Source organism: Hippocampus zosterae, chromosome 18 (genome assembly GCF_025434085.1).
Source record: "Hippocampus zosterae strain Florida chromosome 18, ASM2543408v3, whole genome shotgun sequence".
In the NCBI taxonomy this organism is placed as follows: Eukaryota; Metazoa; Chordata; class Actinopteri; order Syngnathiformes; family Syngnathidae; genus Hippocampus; species Hippocampus zosterae.
In genome coordinates, this window is record NC_067468.1 from 6728858 (window position 1) to 6747545 (window position 18688).

The 18688-nt window shown below is 39.0% G+C and overlaps 1 protein-coding gene across 2 annotated transcripts in view; it reads left to right on the plus strand.

Annotated features, from left to right (window-relative positions):
• The window catches only part of il11ra (interleukin 11 receptor, alpha), a 30190-nt gene that overhangs the window by 6909 nt on the left and 4593 nt on the right, over positions 1-18688 (plus strand). The window contains exons 2-6 of one of the 2 annotated variants that reach the window (XM_052050295.1): positions 11904-12000; positions 15638-15704; positions 16260-16429; positions 16905-17019; positions 18469-18632. In XM_052050295.1, coding sequence (XP_051906255.1) covers positions 11904-12000; positions 15638-15704; positions 16260-16429; positions 16905-17019; positions 18469-18632 — 613 coding nt within the window. The remainder of the gene's footprint in view (positions 1-11903; positions 12001-15637; positions 15705-16259; positions 16430-16904; positions 17020-18468; positions 18633-18688) is intronic. The other variant, XM_052050296.1, reaches the window with a different exon arrangement.

An 18688-nucleotide genomic window follows, 5' to 3' on the forward strand; every position in this document is an offset into this window, starting at 1 on the left:
GGGGAACAAGCCTTCTCAAATGTCTATTGTTGAGAACTCAAGTTACAGACGCGCGCCCGTATGCACACGTGTCTCAGCGTCAACAAACTTTCAAGTGTCAATATCATGCCATGTTTTTCACTGAGAGCAGAGCAGATGGCCTGTTAGGACTGTTATTGGTCCAGCTCATTGGGCATCCCGATTTGTCTTATTCCCTAACTTGGAGGAGAAATAGAAAAGTTTAGCAGAACTGTCCGAATATCCAGCCCATGTGCATTGTTGTGAGCGAGCAAAACCACAGTTTAGGCCTTGTGTACGTCTTGTGTAAACACACCGTTCCTGTGTCAGCCCTTGTAGGTTAGAGTGAGAATCTTAAATTGGATAAGGGAGTTAATGGGAGGCTAATGTAATGAGAGCAATACAGGGTTGATGTGACGTGACTATTTGGACCTTAAGAGTAGCATTCTCAGTGAGCAAAGGATCTATTTTGGCTCAATAGCACAAGGGTGGGAATCTCTCGCTAGCCCGATAGTCGATTGGGTTATGATTCAAAGGCTAATGGTTTGATTCAAATTGACTTCCTTATTTTCGTGATTAACTCAACTCTACTCAACTTTATTTGAAGAGCAATTTAAACCCTTTAATGCACAAATTACGAATTTTACCTAAGATGTCAACCGTAGTAACCGCTGTCCCCGAAAGGATTAAAACAACCGCCGCTGCATCCAAAATGCTCGAAAAATGAGCCATACAATTCAAAGAAGTGACCGACACAATTTTTTCTTTAAATAAAATGCAAAAGATGGCAAATATCACATTCGAATTCGTACAACGAATGTTTCTCAGCACGAGAAAAAGCCAAGAGGAAACAAAAGTACTGCTATGTGCCGATGGCTAGTTGGCGAGTGTCACTGGCTCACCGGCTGGCAGAAAAAAAAAATCCAAATGGGCTGTTTATGCTTCATGTGGTTCTTCACGTTGGTCGTTTTCCCAATATACTATATTTTTATTTTGTTTCACTTTCTCACTTACTCGCACTGCCGGGCTCTCTTTCTTATTTGCATAATGTTGAGTCAACATGACAGACATAATTAAGTGTTGACATTCTTGAACCATTCAGAATTGCGTACATGTCAGAATTTAATCATGCGTGTGATTTGTAACTCGTGTTATGCAAGCACAAATTGTAAACAAATACCCAACTCGATGGCTAGAGGCTGATGGCCATCTTTTCTCCCTAGTTTCCAGGTCCTTGTTCACGGAGAATGAATTGGCTGTCTCTAAATATTTAAGAAGCGTTACTCCTTGGCCTGCTGTGTCAAAAAAAAAAAAAAAAAAGCCTGACATAACTCCTTTTAGAATCCTTATTGTTTGTTGTTTTACCAAAGGTGTCTTAATACTCGGCACATATCTCAACACTGTTTTACATTGACGAGAACATTGTAAATTTTATTACAGCTATATAATCTGGTTTGCGTCACTGCTCATATCAGCTATGACAAACAAGCATCGCTTCCTGTTTACCAGCAGTCTGCCAGAGAAAGAGCCAGACAAACTGCTCGGAGCTGTATGTAAAGGCTTTGTGTGATGATATGAGCGTCTTGCTAGCAGGGCAGTATGGCGCGATATAAAAGTGCACGTTATTCCTCCCATTCCACAACGTTCTTTTTCGCGTCGGTGAACAGTATTCATTGTCAATCAATACACGCTCATGTCTTTTTTCCATAATGAGTTTCTCCGCGTGAATCTTTTTCTCTCCCCGACACTACTTTCACTCTTCCTCTCCCCTCAGCGTCGTCGGGAGCAATGGGCAAAGAAATGGGATTCCCAGCAGAATGACTCACGTCTCAAGAAATTCGGGGTCGATGTGTGACGGTCACAATGTGTTTTGTGTGGGTGGACGTTGGTGGAAAAGGGGGGGTATGCACTTCACAATATTTTTGCTTCCTGCTTGAAAAAAAAATGGCGGAAGCTCGCGAGCAGACCAATACACATCCACATCTATGGATCTACACTGGGTCTGTGTGAACAAGCATCATTTGCCCAAGTATGATTCATTCAAAACCTCAAACCAAAAATCCAACAAAGAGGCTGCAACATGTTAGACATGCAAACAGATTTGTTGTGTTCAGAAAACTAAAACAACAGGCATTTCTGTTATTCTTTGGAAGCTTTCCATTGGAGTTGTATTTAAGCCTCTGGGAAGCCTTTTGGTTAAAATTCGCATTGTGATGAAATGACACATTCATCAATCACAGCTAAATCTGTACATTCTATTTTGCGTGCATGCATGCATTTTTGATTCTCAGTGTTGCATAAAACGGCAATCTCCAACTGCTTTATGTCTCTATAATTACTTCCAGCAGTAGTGTGGCGCCAGTCAAATACACTTGGAAGCAGCATTTACTCTCTCTCTCTCTCTCTCTCTCTCTCTCTCTCTCTCTCTCTCTCTCTCTCTCTCTCTATCTCTCTCTCTCTCTCTCTCTCTCTGTCTCTCTGTCTCTCTCTCTCTCTCTCTGTCTCTCTGTCTCTCTCTCTCTCTCTCTCTCTCTCTCTCTCTCTCTCTCTCTCTCTCTCTCTCTCTCTCTCTCTCTCTCTCTCTCTCTCTCTCTCTCTCTCTCTCTCTCTCTCTCTCTCTCTCTCTCTCTCACACACACACACACACACGATCAACCAGATCTAGGCAGTTTTTTTTTTTTTGGGCCAGTGAACCTGCTGTCAGATGTACTGGGACAGAGTTAAGTACAGCAATCATCGGTGCGTGACTGAGGGTATTCGCAGTTCATGCATTTGACAAACTTATTTTTTCCGTGCCTTGACAACAAGCCAAGTAATTGGCTGGTCTATTTCTCCCATCTCAGTGGTCCCCAAACTACGGCCCGCGGGGCGTATCCGGCCCGTGAGCACATTTGACCCGGCCCTCTAAGTGAAAAGTGGACCTAAAGAAGGAGTGGGCTTCTGTTTGTGATTCTTGTATGAAGAGGAGCTGGTGAACACTTGTTTAGAACAAAACGTCTGCACATTGTCTCATTTGGTCTGAAAGCACCAAAGAAGATGTAAGTCATTTTGTGTAACTGGGACCAAGCAATGTCTTGCTGCAACAAGAAACACGAGCCCATAACTGGGAAAAAAAAAACATAGACAACAACAAAAAAAGAACCAATCGCTATAGTGCGATGGAGCCAAATTTAATATCCAGTCATTAAGGCTGCCGTAAACAATGATTTTGATCATTGATGAGTTATTGATTATTTTTGTGCTTAGTTGCCTAATCAATCGGACAATACATAAATTGTGTGCCAATCTCACTTGTTCACATTTTAGCAGGTTTTTTTTCATGGCAATCATAAGGGAGCGTCAACTATTCACTGATTTTTGCAGTTTGCAGTTGAGCCTGGTCCCTACCCGAGTTATGATTTATGAATCTTACATACTTGATTTTCTTTTTTTTCCTGCAGTATCTTTGCAAAAAGGCCAATGGAAACTAGACTTGTCTGTGGTTAGCGTTAGCACCTGGCCATGTTTACACTGGCACTCTCGACCACCTTCAAGAGAATGTAATTTAAGCACCCTGCATTCATGTTTGAGTGATATATATATTTTTGTGGGTAGGATTCAATAGTTGTCTCAATGATTCTTTCAGACCTTCCCTCAGAACTCTCACCGTGATGCATCGCTACCCTGTATTTTGATGACCAAGTATCGGCATCACTTCCTCAAACGGATAAGGAGGATTATGAGAAACTTTGTTGATACAAGATGATCAGGGTTAGTTTGAGATTACCCGGAAGACATTCAGACTTTCACTCCTGAGATATTAATGTATAACTTGGTTCACGAGCTAATCCAACACGCCTTACTCAAACTTAGCAGCGCTGAACCAGCAACGTCTCACTCTTGCGAGGATGTTTTGTTGACAGAATGCGTGGGTTATTGATACTGTAACGAAGTACTGTTTGTGTGCATTGTTTGGTTTCAAATTTGAAGTTATACTGTGAGCCAGATAGTGGTCTCCGCATCCAACCTTGTGTGCGCATTTTGCATTGTGTGAATATCTGGCATATGGTAGCCATCTTACGCTGGCGGCTGAGCTGAAGGAAATTCCAGTATTGTAGAATTCAGCCCCCAACATACTGCCGCCACACTCACTCAGTCACTCAAATAAGCAGGCACACACGCAGGCACATACCACAATTCAGGTTCGCGTGTAACAAATTAATTCTGTAAAGAGAAATCATTTGAATAGCTCAAAAAGAAGCCTCCAGAAACTCTGCATGCTCAAATTTCTTAGCATGTCATTACTGTATTCCGAGCTCACTTAGAAAAACTCAGATCGACACTCTGGTCTTAATCTGCACATTGGCTGAGTGCTATCTCTGTATACACATGGCAGCCATTATTTCTTGCGTTTTTAGTCTCTGGGATTTTCCACAGATTGTATATGGCCCAGACTTTTGGAGAAGACTAACTTGATCAATGTCTCCCATTTGGACTTCCATCATACATGTGTTTTTCATTTATACTGAGATTTCAATATCAACCATTGGCTAAACCTCACATTTCTCTAAACCTCAATTATTCTTACATTTCAAAAATAATTTCATATACATTCTCATTGTTACAAGCATTGCACCACTTGTGTGTTAAATAGGATCTGAATTTCATTGGCTTCAATGCCAACTGCTTCACCGAAAAATATATTGAGTTCATTTCAGCAGAAATTCCCTCAGCTAAGCTAATTTTTAATAACAATCATTTACTTAGAAACATTTGCGTCTTGTCTTTTAAATCAGGGTCTCAATCGATCTCAATCAGGCGGCTTAATACCGTATGTGATGACGAGTTCACGTCTCACGCATAAAACACGCCGCATCTTGAACTGTTTCATAAATCCTTTCAAAATACAAATCCGACTCAAATGGAGCGTGTTTGAGTGTGGAAAAGATAAAAGGTTTTTGTTGGTTTATGTTTGTTCCACTTCGCCACACACACAACCCATTTGATGGTGGTGATGGGTGGGGGGTAAGGGGGGGGGGGTGGCTAAGTAGTCAATGAAGCAAAAATGCACACGAAAGTTGTCTTGTCTAAACAAACACCCCCTCAACCACGCCTCCACTGAAGGGCTTCACATATGGGACCATAACGTAAATGTACACACACACTTGTCCCTCGGCAGAGTTGCCGTCGCCTCAAACGACCAGATGAGTGTTGCAGTGGTTGCCGTAGCAACTTGGATCAACACAGGAGCCATTGTTGCGTTGCCCCATTAACATGAGACATTTTGGCTTGACCCTCAAATCTTGTTGTTTCAGTGCTTGTGCGCACACACACACACACACACACACACACACACACATTTGCAGTTCGGTGATACCTCAGCTTGCCAGCTATTTAATCTTGAGCCCATCCTACCTCATTGACATGGAGTCGAAAACACATTGTCCAGAGGTTACAAAATTAAACATCAGTCTACGATATAGTGCAGCAAACTCGAATGTTCAGTGAAAATAAACAGGATATTCTGTCATTTGGGACTGTGTGAGTGATGTTGGAAAGAAACTCAACTGGAAAAAAAGGTGAATCAAACTACCATATTTTTCGTCCCAAAAAGTCACACTTCTTTTCATAGATTGGCTGGTCATGCGACTTATGCTCAGGTTTGACTTGTAACTAATTAAATAAGTCATATTTTGGGGGTAACCCTTGAGTGTTTTGAAAGGTGCTTATAAATAAAATGTTCATTCATTCATTCATTCATCTTCCGTACCGCTTGATCCTCACTAGTACCCGGTACCTCTGCACTGTGAAGCCGACGTGCTAACCACTGGACTACCGGGCCGCCCTAAATAAAATGTATTATTTTTTATTATTATGACCCTGAATAACCAAACAGCACAGTTGAATAAAAATCAGAGTATCCAAATGGTTGGAGTGAAGCAGTGCAAGTTTGGAACCTATTTCGAACGCACCCGTGAGAAAGGAGCTCACCTGTTCTTGGTCTTTGTAAAATTAATTTCCCTGGTGGAGTAACTTACAGGTGTGTGTGTGTGTGTGTGTGTGTGTGTATATATATATATATATATATATATATATATATATATATATATATATATATATATATATATATATATATATATATATATATATATTTTTTTTTTTTTTTTAAATTTAATTTTTTTTTTCTTCTTCACGATTCATTTTATTTATTTTATTTTTTACTGTTACGACTTCTACCCTGGAGCGACGTATAGTTCGAAAAATAGGCTATTGTGCAGCTATTTTTCGTCATTCTTGCATGTATCCCCTTCTCATTTTTACTATTGTCTTCCACTTTCCGTCTTGCTTTTGCCTCGTAAAAATGACTGAATGTGCAGTGGCATGCAGCAGCGTGAGTGATTCAGGGTGTGGGATTGTGCTGCCACGGAGAGGAACGGTTAAAAGTGTGTGCTTTTGAATCAGATTAGTCATCGTGCAAGTGTGCATGCAACTTATTTTAGCATCGAGTTGTTTTTGTTATTAGCTAAGGATTTGTTTTCATGTTTGGCAAGTACATGCTCCATTTTCTTCTGCCTGTTTAACCTCTCGTTAAAATTCAGGCTTTCAAGCGTGAGCTAATGCTTGACCTCTGTCACAATTCCTCAGCACTCATCCCTTGCCTCATTTCTTGAATGGATTTCATACCAATAGCTTTGCTGTTGGAGGTTATATACACTGTTGGGTCTGTTTTATGTATTTGGAAGTGCCACTCTGGATTTGTTTAGCATATTTTCGACATAGCTGAGAGCATAGACATATTCAGATGGCATTCCGGTGACGTAATTCATGGCTGCACAGGGCTTACTACTGTCTCATACTAGGAGAGATAGACAAACCTGACACTTGGTGGGAGTGAGTCGCTATGAAATCCTTCAGTGAGAGGGATAGCTTGTGGAAAAAGAAAAAAAAAATGTGTTGACATTTGAGGAGTTAACTTATCAGCGATCCTTGGCATATTTGCTCTGCTGTCCTTTGAGTGAACAACAACAACAACAAAAACAGAAAACGAAGGCTTAATGGGCTGATTCATTAAATATACTCACAAAAACATTGATTCCAGGGTGTACCCCACCTCTTGGTACCTGTCAGCTGTGTGAAGCCCTAGATCAGCTATTCCCCTGAACAGGATAAGCGGTAGAGACCGGAAGCTTTAAAATGTTTTCAAGGTTTAAATAACTTAAAATTATGCTTTATGTTGATATCGCCCAGTCAATATCAGTTTAAACCACTGCATGCTTGAAATGTAATTACCGGTAGGTTAGTTAGTTTGTTTGTTTTTTAATCAATAACATAAAAACAGCAATTTTATACATTTCTATATATGTGTAGCCAATGGGAGGAGAAATACAAAGTAGCTGGTTCCTCAGATGCCTTGTGATGCAGATTTAAACAATGTTGTTTTTGCACCAAAAAGTAAAATAAACTTGTGGTACACACATTTTCTGTCCTTTCTCAATTCGGCATTTTAAAGCACAATGATTTAAAATCAGCATTTGACCTGGAATGTTGCTTTGCTTGCATATATAGTGTGTATGGTTGACAGAAGTGGATTTTCATGGTTTGGCCCTTGCTGTTAGCTTTGTGGTGTGGAGTGTAGATACTAATCAGTGTTCTGAATACATGCCTGTAAAATATCCACAACTACTGGGCGACTACATTGCAATTGTTAGCTTCCATTTTGGTTTTGGCAGACGGCAGTGCAATTTTCAGTCGTCAATCCAACAGTGAAAGATGAGATTTTCCACTAGTTTAAGTATTGCCAGTGGTGTCGTTTTCTTGGAAAGAAAAAAAAGGCCCTTTTATTACTAGGTGGGCCACCCATATTCAAAACAGTACTATGAACTTTTCTAATGATTTTCATTTTGCTGCATTTAACTTGCTTTATACTTGCTAGCTTTATACATTTCTTCCTTAAGACATTAGTTCAATGAAGACAAAGCATGCTCATTGGCTTGGTCGTGTGGTGTCCATACCACTGCGACAACACGACTACCGTCATACGTTGATGGATGGGTGCTTCAAATTACTTAAACGGTGTATGAACAAAATTCGTGTAAACACCCCAAAGTTTGAACTGAATGTTTTTTACATTTTGACTGTTGTCATTGTGACATCAGTATATGACATGGATGGTCAATACGGGTCAGTAGACCCCGGGCTGTTGTGCTTCGTGTTAGCATTGATAAAGATGACCCCCCCCCCCCCCCAAAAAAAAAGTAAACCCAAAACAAAACAACTTGAGTCTCAAAGGACATGGTGGAACGTGAAAGGTAGACAAAAGTAAATGAAGTAAATGAACCCTCAATTCAAGGTGAAAAGACTGGCAGCCCCCATGCGCATCTAGTGTTCGTAATTCAATGTCACAGTAGTCATGGACGATTGCAATGAAGCATTGAGACTGTTAAGCAATGTTTCATAATGTTACTCATTTTATTTTTAGGAGCTTGTTGTTACTTAGTGATTTGTCCCATTGCCTTTGGCTTTGGCTCTTGAATGGCATATCAAGCAAGGGTTTTAATTTTAATCATCCGTGACTGGTGTTGAATCCAGCTCAAACTGGTGTTGAGTTTGAGCTGTTTGACCAGAGGGAGCACAGAGTAAAAAGAAGACTGTTCATTTAGCGTCTCCCGCTAGCTAACTATGCGCGTGTTAGCTAGCAGTTAGACTGAGGTTAGCGGCCATGTGCTCATCAGTTGTATTTTGTATTTTGTTCCGTTTTATTTATTTTGGTAACATTCCTATCCTAGTCAATCTCTACATGAGTTATTTTTAAATAAAACTGCGAGGTGCATCCGTGACACTATTGTATGTTTGTATTCATTTGTAGTTAATTAAGAAGCATTTTTAGGTGTTCTATTAATGTAATCATGTCATACGGGTGAATGTTGACTTGTACTTGCACATATCAGCGACATTGATACAAATTTGTTTCCTGAACCTTGAACCTTCTGATATCAGAGTCCTGGAAAAATGTTGCTAGGAACTGACTGTTGAGTCGAGTGAAAGAGAAATGGTTTAATATAGTAAAAGGGAAACACTGAGCCTTGTACACCGCACTAAAACGCTGATGCCCTGACTTTGACCTTTTCTGATTCCCATCAAATTGTTCCTAACATTAATTATCCTTTGATGGGCAATCAATTGACTGTTGAACGTATCTGCAGCACATTTGACTTCTCATAAGCCACAGGGGCGTTGCAGCTGAATCGCAGACATAGAATGTCTCATATTTCTTGAGGCTCTCAAGCAAGGTGGCATGGCTGGAAGAGGGGAAGGAATGTAAACACATGAAACTTGAATTTGCTGAGTATGCTGTGAGAAGTTACACTGCCAACGTGGTGAAATGTAACACCACTATGCCAGAACACCACACCGCAATGCAAAGATTTGCAGGGTCTCAACTCGTACACAGGTTTCTGAACTTTTGTGCCCTTCTTAACTTGGATGTTTAGAACTACGGTGAGTTGTGAATTGGAAATAAAAGTGTTCATAGCATTCTCTCTTTCATACAAGTTGCTGCATGAATATTGAGGTTTCTCCAGTCTTAGATGTTATTATTACTGGGCCAGGACTTGGTGTTGGTGCACCTAACCACCTACTACTGCTAAAAAAAGGAATACTGAGACACTTTCAGCGACAGTGGTTACTACAGTGGACAGATTATCATGTGAGCAGCTTCCAGGGTGCATGAAAGGGTTAAGTCCTTTTCTAGTTCTTTTCAAAAGTCTTTGACGGGAACCTCTCAGGTTCTTCCCCACTAAACCTATTGACATACTAGCTCAAATACCAATGAGTGTGCGCATCTTATACTGTAGTGCAAGTTAGTGAAAGAAAAATATATATTTCCACTTTGATGTAACAGGTTTTTTGTTTTTTTGAGTCATTGACCAGAAAATATTTTGCTCACCTCGTGGAAAATTTAAAGTATTTTTCGAACCGTTTTGAAGATATCTTGACAGACAAATCCATATGGTTTCAGTTGCAGATGTGGGTTTAATAGGATTGTGGTCGAGCAGCCTTGGAGCAGTGCTGTCTTCTATTTTCCTTGTATTCTATTTTGTGAAGTCGAAAGTCCTCACCGTCTTGGACTGAAACTGTCATATCATTATCTTTTTAAAAATGTAACTCAACGTCCATTTGGCACAACACCTTTTTGTGACCTTTGATTGGATTCTGGTAGGGCCACCGCCATTCCATGAACCAACAATAATTCTTTATGCTGATGAAAGTTGGTTGATATTTATTTTATCATTTTGGAAACTGATGGGTAGCTGATCGGCCTTTTTTGTGCCAAAGATTCAAACTGCGCTGCAGTTCGTCATCTTGAGTCATATTTTGGAATTTATTTAAAAAACGTCAGCCTGACAAAGAAACCATTGTTTGAATTCTGTTACATGTTTTCTTCATTAGAAAGAAAAAATCTGCATGAAATGTTTTTCACGAAATCAGTTTTGAGTATTGTTGAACTATTGTGTAACAGTTCTTAAAACAGTGCAGTAGAGATTACTGTAAAAGTGCAGTCAGTGGAAGTTTGGGTTCAATGTTCCTGAAAGGCAGGAATGACTTTCATGCTGTTATTTTAAAATAAAACAAAATAGTAAGGTAAACACATGTCTCAAAAGTTGCATCAAACGAGCTCAATCATCAAAGAATTACTTGTATGATTTGGGCAAAGACATTTAACAATACCTATTCTGAAGAATAAGAACGACCAGCCACAACCACTGCATAAAATGTTAAAAGACAACAATTATGCATCACAGACGACGTGAAGTGCACTCATTGAAACATTCCAGCAGGATCCCAATACTTGCCCATTATTTGTTAAGCAAGTTAAAGACAAAAGTGATTTTTTTTCCAACTTATTTTTTAACTTGTGTGATAAGGGAGTTCAAAAAAATTTGGATGATTGAGCAGCATCTCAGCCTCACATTACACATTTGTCATTAATGTTAAAACATGACAATTTTGTGTTCATGTCTTAAGTCGAGCTTGCTTTTATATATAAACACATAAAATGGGGTAGGACTAGATACGTTTTTTTACTTCTTCCCACTCCCTTGAACATAATAATTGTGTTGAATGATGACTGATTCCCTTTCCTTTTTACTATTTTACTTACCTTACTTTCTATCAAATTATTACTGTATATGTTTTATGTTCAATAAACAAACGAAACGAAAACCGAAACTTTTATCTCCATATATATGACAGTCAAGAATGTCAAAATGTGAAACAAAGGATACTTTATTTTTTGGACGATAACGGTGAGACTACAAGCTACAAGTCTGGCACGTTCGAATTATTGTTGGTCTTGCCGCATGATGTTACATGTCCCACGTCGACCTTCAATTGGTTTTATTGGTTGACCAATCGGAAGACAGTGCCCTCCTTCTAAATTTCCCCAGTGTGGGACAAATAAAGGATATCTTATCTTATCTTAATGACGAGAGACTGGACGTGAAACTCGACGTAGCATTTCAAATGATGCTACGTTTGCTAACTGCAAAGACAGTAGCCGATTTGCAAACAGGGTGTCATTAAACAAATTGTTAGTTCTTTTGGGAGAAAGGACAGTCCATACCGCCCTCTCCCCACAATCCATAAACGGGTCCCTCATCTCTTTTTTTTGAGGAGAGAACAAACACACATGCACATAACGCCTCCGTTGAAATGACTTTGACAGGTGCCGCTTAAGATGAAAAAAGCCACCATTTTGGTGTAAGAGACAGCTTTGGTGTCACATTGAAATGAAAAGAAAATAACAGCACTTTTTATGTGGTGTGAAATTTCTCAAAGTATGAACCAAGAGCGTCAGACAAAGCTGCAGATAAACTTTGTAGTTGAAGCTCCTACTCTTCGTGATTATACTTTCTGTGTCTTTCCAGATGCCAGCTCTTTTGTCCAGTTCTGGGAGTCTGACTGTCATCTGGTTTTTATCTTGGTCACTGTGTCTAAGTAGTGCTCAGATTCGGACCAATGAAGGTAACGGACACTTCGTATTCACGCACACCTCCCCTGATCATAAGCACATGTTGAGAAATCCATTTGGAAACGCATGCCCTTTTCATATGCCGTACACTCACATACAAAGAGCGAGTTTTTGACTTATTTTGCGTGCTTTTGACCCATCTCGGTTAAAGGAACTGCTAAAGAAAAGAGGGAGGAAACATCTAGCATTTAGAATAAAACAACCGGTTATACTGTATATTTTTGCTTAAGGAAAATCACCATGAAACACTGACACATTCTGAAAAAAAACAAAAAACATTTCTCATATTGGACAATCACAGTTTTGTTCACTTTTATGATTCTCTTCTCCAAACATTTTTAGTCTATTTTTAAATTCACTTATTTTTTTGTTCAGTTTGCACCACACAAGGCGTTTATTGTCGATGTGTTTTTCTGTATTCGGTTTCATGGGAATCTGTTCTCGAGAAATTGACGTGGCACGTTTTCTTTCTTTCTTACAGAGACATTTTTCCCTTTTTCTTAATGCCTCTCCAATATTTCTCTTCGTGTGTCTGCTATCAGAGCCAAGTTGAGGTTCACTTATTCATTTCATTAATAAGAATACTGGCCCTTAGCCCTTTGAATAAAACTGTCACCGTTTTTTTTCCTTTTCCCGTAACCCTACACAACCACCGCCCCCTTTTTTCTTAGTTTCTTGAACTGATTTCAACAAAGACACGCGGCTTTCCTTTAGACTTAAGCTTGTGTGAATGTTTATTTGTGTATGTGGAGGCATGCACTTAAACGCGCATTTGTATTTATTTATTTGTTTATTTTTCAAAGTGTGTGTGTGTGTGTGTGTGCGTGTGTGTGTGTGTGTGTGTATGTGTGGGTACTTGTCCATGTGCTGCGGCCCTTTTGCCAAAGTCAAAATCAGATATGAGTGGAACGCTGCGGCTTTGAGGAATAATGTGCATGTCTGCCAATAAACATGAATACACACATTCAAAGCAGCCGGCCTCTGCACTACTCTGAAGATTACACACAATCACACACACGCTGTACACACACAAATGCATGCGTACAACCACAGAAACAAATTGTAGAGTGCACTATCTGTGGGTATATACAAAAATAAACCAGATATATAGATATATTGTAGATAGATAGATAGATAGATAGATAGATAGATAGATAGATAGATAGATAGATAGATAGATAGATAGATAGATAGATAGATAGATAGATAGATAGATAGATAGATAGATAGATAGATAGATAGATAGATAGATAGATATCTGCCGTCTTCGTATTCGTTGTTTGTTTGTTTTTTGAACACATAAACGGGAAGTAAAGAGAAGTTAAAATAATGCCCCCCCCCAAAAAAAATAGTTATCAATTAGCACAATTTACGTGTTCAGAGCAAGTGCCGTATTGACTCGAATATAAGATGATGTTTTTTGCATTGAAATAAGACTGAAAAAGTTGGGAGTCGTTTTATATTCGGGGTCTAGACGTTATACACATTCATGACGCTAGATGGCGCCAGATATCAATGAAGCGAATGCTGAACTTGACTCCCCAGGCCAAAGTGACACCATGCCACGAAGAATAAAAATAAAAATAGCGGTAGCCCAAAGAAGAAAAATAACAAATGGAGAAACGTAGTGACAATCTTGAGCAAAGTGGGTCAAGATCGGCCAGGTTAACCGGCAGCTGATGAGAAGTTATGATGTACCGTAATTCACATTTCAAAAACCAGAAGCCATTCATTTACAAATGTGATTGCACTTTAGATTTGAATTAAGCAAAATAACATGCTTTTTATCTCAAATATATTGTTATAATCATTAGTTTCAGCTGTACTGTAATTATTTTCTGTATAAAAATTAATTTGGTGTTCAAAAAGTCTTTTTTCTAACTTGAGTCTTGAAAAAGAGGGGGTCGTCTTATAATCAGGGCCGTCTTATATTCGGGCCAATACAGTACAAAGACATACAAAACTGATCTCGTCCTACCTAAATATAATCTGGCTCTATTTTCCTTTGGGAAATTACCTTTCTTTCCACTATGTACAAAAAAGTCAAGAAGGAATCAAGGTCGGATAGCATGTTTCCCTCCTGCCTGAAAGTCTGCGCCAATAAGCTGCCATGTCTATAATAAAACCGTTTATCGTCATATCGCACAACTCTAATTTAAAGGCATACTTTCTGTTGACAAAAGAAAACTCTTCCGTGTATTTGGAGAAACTTGCACTCAGCAAGAAGACTTGCTGAACGCTTATCCGAACGCAATGGAGGACATTCAGAACGTTGACGATCATTGACGTTATTTTTATGCCTTGGTATACATAAATGAGTCTTTCGGGTAAAATTCCTGGAGTGATAATCAACCTCATATCCATAAAACCTGCATTAGCTGTACAGGCAAAGAGGAACCATTTTACCAGTCTTACAAGTGTAAAAAAAAGATATCAGTCATTGTTGATAATATCAATAAAACACAGAGGTGACGATTCACATCGTCCACGTGCCTCAATTTTTTAAAAATGTAAAAATAAATTAAAGTAAAATAAATAAATAAAATGAAATAAAATTTAAAAACCACTTTTAAAATGAACAATTGCTTCACAAGTGTAAAATAAATAAATAAACTCTTGGGATTAAAACAAAATCTGAACACTCAGCCCTTGATTGTTCAACTGTCGCATTTAGAGCAAAAATGGAGAAGATGGAGATGACTGACGCGTATGAAAAACACGAAACTGAAAGCTTGGCCAGATTGGAATATTAACCAAGTAAGAAATGGCCCGCACAGCCCGGCACAGAGGTTTGGATTAATTCGAGTGTGTGTGCTTAGTAGCCCTGCGCTGCCTGTCAAATATTTTTCCACCTGAGATGTTCCACGAAAGCCAACTTTTATATCTTGTAGCAGCCACACTTTATAGTGAAGATATCCTATCCACTTGGCAACTTGGTAAATTCACCACAAATATTTATTCAGGTGATGCACTGCACCTCTTGCGTACGCTCCAATTGAATATGTAACATTATCCTTGGTTTAAAAAACAAAAAAAATATAATAATAATAAATGTATTGACCATATCATAACTGTTCCACACTGTTGGAAATTTTAAGAGCTCAAGGCTCTCACATAATTTGCCCAACTGTCATTGTAATTACAGCACAAATGATCACTTGCTTGAGGACTCTCTGCATCATTTGCACAGCTGTCATTATATGTGCTCGTGGTACATCCGAAATGTTCATCAATACACACCCTAAGTGTCTCTCAAACCACCACAGACAATTACACCGTTTATTTATTTATTTTTTTAACATACTTGGCCAATAAAGATAATTTTGATTGACTGTTATTCCTTCCACTCAAAGCAGCTTTTTGGAGACTGATTTATGTACTTTTCATGATTGCATAATGCAAGAAGTTGAAACACTTGAAGTCGTTTCATTGTAAACAAGCAAGTCAAAGTCTAGTCTTTAGTTTAGTGCCTGAAGGACCGCTAACCTTTTTTGGTCATGTTATTGTGTCCCTACTGTAAACTGTGACACATACGTCACACTCATGCAGAGCACGGCACCACAAAATACGACTGCTAGCCTGTCAGCCAGACAAGCAGTGTACCTTAATATTTTATGTCTGTGTTTGCAGTTTCGGACGTGCAGTACGGGCGCTTGGACTCGAATGTGACACTGGCATGTGGGAAGTCACAAATTAAGTAAGGAATTTCAACAAAAAAAAACTTGCCATCATCTTGTTTCTGTTTTGTATCGGTCAAGACTGGATTCCTTTGCTCTTTCTACAGTATCAGTACATCCGTTTGAAAAAAAAAAGCACAAGATGAAAACAATTTCCTGAAATAGTTTTCGGAACAAAGAGCCACATTTTTGGCTTATATAGTCAATTACCAGTGCTGGCTTCAAAAGGACCTTTTTTATTCCCTCAAACTGGAGGCTTCTGTTCTATTAGCTGATGTGCCTCAATTTATTCCATCATTACCTTGAACAAACATTTAATACTGCAATTGACATACATGCCTATCTATTATTTCCCTCGGGAAATACAAACAGACGCATTACGTGGCTGTAATTACCTTTCTTGTGACTTCTACCGTCACATGTTGCTGAAGAACTCTTCAGCGCAACACAGCAGGCCAGACATGACATTTGTAAAGTGAATTTTTAAAGTGCACATGGAGAGGAAAGTACAGATGTTGGCCGCAAAAATATGTTCTCCGCAAAGTCTTCTTAAACTCAATAACATGTTGCCCCAGTAGGATACCAGTGGTGTGGCATCTTGACGACAGTCAATTGTTACCATGGCACAAAGTAACATCAGATGGATCGTTAGTCCTGCTGCACGTCAACCTTTCAGCCCAGGGCAACTACAGCTGCTATGACAACCATGGGCTCCTACTCCACTCCATCAAACTCAGACTGGGCTGTAAGTGTTGTCATGTCATTTGGAAAGTGGTGCGCTTCCGTTTAGAGCTCTTGTGACACGTTTGGTTTCTTTACAGCTTTGATATAAGCCGCGCTCTTTTATTCAACAAAGGGATGACCAGAAATTCGATCTAAAGTTTAGAAATGTTGATGTTTTTTTTTTTTTTTTTAAAGTTTGGTTATGGAATTGAAACAGTGGCAATCACATCACTGCCAGCAGTCCTCGAAGAAAATTCCACCACAAAAACAAAGACTCCACGTCCTGTGACTGTTTCTAAAAGGAAATGGCTCCCTCAATAGGAAGGGTCCCTTAAAAGGACCCTTCCTTTTGAGGGAGAGGATTTCTTATTGCTAGCACAGTACATGAAAACATCTACTACTACAAGTGCTCCTTCTTTTTCTTTTCTTTATCCTCGGGGACATTGCAACCTCGAAATATTTGTTTAAAGATTTAGCCCAGACTCTTGTTCTTCCAGATCCCCCTGGTCTGCTTAGCATTTCCTGTCAAGTTCCGAATCACACTCTTGTTCGCTGCTCCTGGAAAGAATCGGTGAAGACCTTTCTTCCAGTCAAGTACAACGCCTCCCTCAGGTAAAAGCCAATTACTGCAACTCAATACCATCTTGTTTTGTTTGTTTGTTTGTTTATTGAACATAAAACATATACAGTAATAATTTGACAGAAAATAAGGTAGATAAAAAAGTAAAAAGAAAGAAATCAGTCTTCATTCAACACAGTTATTATGTTCAAGGGAGTAGGATGAAGTAAAAAAAACTTATCTAGTCCTACCCCGTTATGTGTTTATATCTACTAAAACATTTTTATATCAATCAGAAAAGAAAAAGTAAGAATAAGTCTCCATTAAGGCTCATACTTTACCCTTAACCGTGATATTTTCACAACTTTTGGTTTGTATCGGGATTATATACATCCTCACCCTGGCACTCTTGTGTCAATTTTCTCTTGTATTCATAATGGATATTTCAATACCTTTCTCTATTTATCAACTTAGTTCTGATTTAGCATTATATTTAATGTTTAGTTGTTTGTTTAGTTATTTAATGTTTAATTTATCATTTTAACTCTGATTGATGTAGGTTGTTTGTACTATTTTTTTGAATTTGTTTTTGAAATCAGCAAGCGATTTACTCATTTTTAGGTCAGTTTCGAGATTATTCCACATATCTAAAAGTTATTGCGGTGTTTTCGGTGAGGGCCTTAATATAATGCCATTTGTATCATATTTGATAAATGCATTTTCATTATGTAACTCATTCTTTATATTACATTAAATCATCTGTATCAAATTTGATACTGCAGGTTTAACATGTAATTTTTTCAAAATTTTCATATTCAGATGTAATCTACATAATGCTTATACATGGAATACGACAGGGGTGGGCAAACTTTTTGGCTCAGGGGCCGCATTGACTTTTAAAATTTGACAGAAGGACCAGATCAGCACTAGCTATGGTACATTAAAAAAAACTGCATTTGTTGACAGTCCATATCAAACATCAACAGAACAACAGCATGAAAGTGCTGTATTAATATACTTTCTTAAATGACAAGAGTGTTGTTGATGACCTATTTTAGCCTGTGCATTGCTGCAGATGGGTTGTGATCAGACCAGTAGAAGTAGAGCGATACAGAGGTCGAAAAGACCCCCCCTCTCCCTGTGTTCTGAAACTTCATGTCAATGCGCCACCTGGCGGTGAAATGCCTATCATTACAAGTCCAATTGAAATGAATGCAATCATTCACATCGAACCTTAACTGTGGACCAACCTTCGGCGGGCCGGATTAAAAAGACCAGCGGGCCGGATTCGGCCCGCGGGCCTTAGTTTGCTCACCTCGGATCTAAAACAACATGATATGGCAAAAAATGTTTTTGTGGATTTTGTTATAAGGGTTTTAATGAACATCTCAGTTCCCAAAAATCTGATTTTTCTGGCTATTCTTTGATGGGTCAGGCATTAAAGGGTTAATAGAATAAGTGTTTTAAAAATGTTGTCGTATCACGCTTTTGTCTTTTTCAAGGGGTAATGGCAAGGCCTGGCAGCCTTGCCTGGTGGACGCGGCCCACAAGTACTGTGATGTAGAGCACCCATCCTTCTGGCAGACGATCCACACGCTTAACGTCACGGCCACAAACGCCCTTGGGTCTGAGTCCACGGCTGCCCGGATTAAATTGGACAAGCTCTGTAAGTATCGGGATTTTTTTTTGGGGGGGGGGGGTGGAATGGTATCTGGAGAAAAT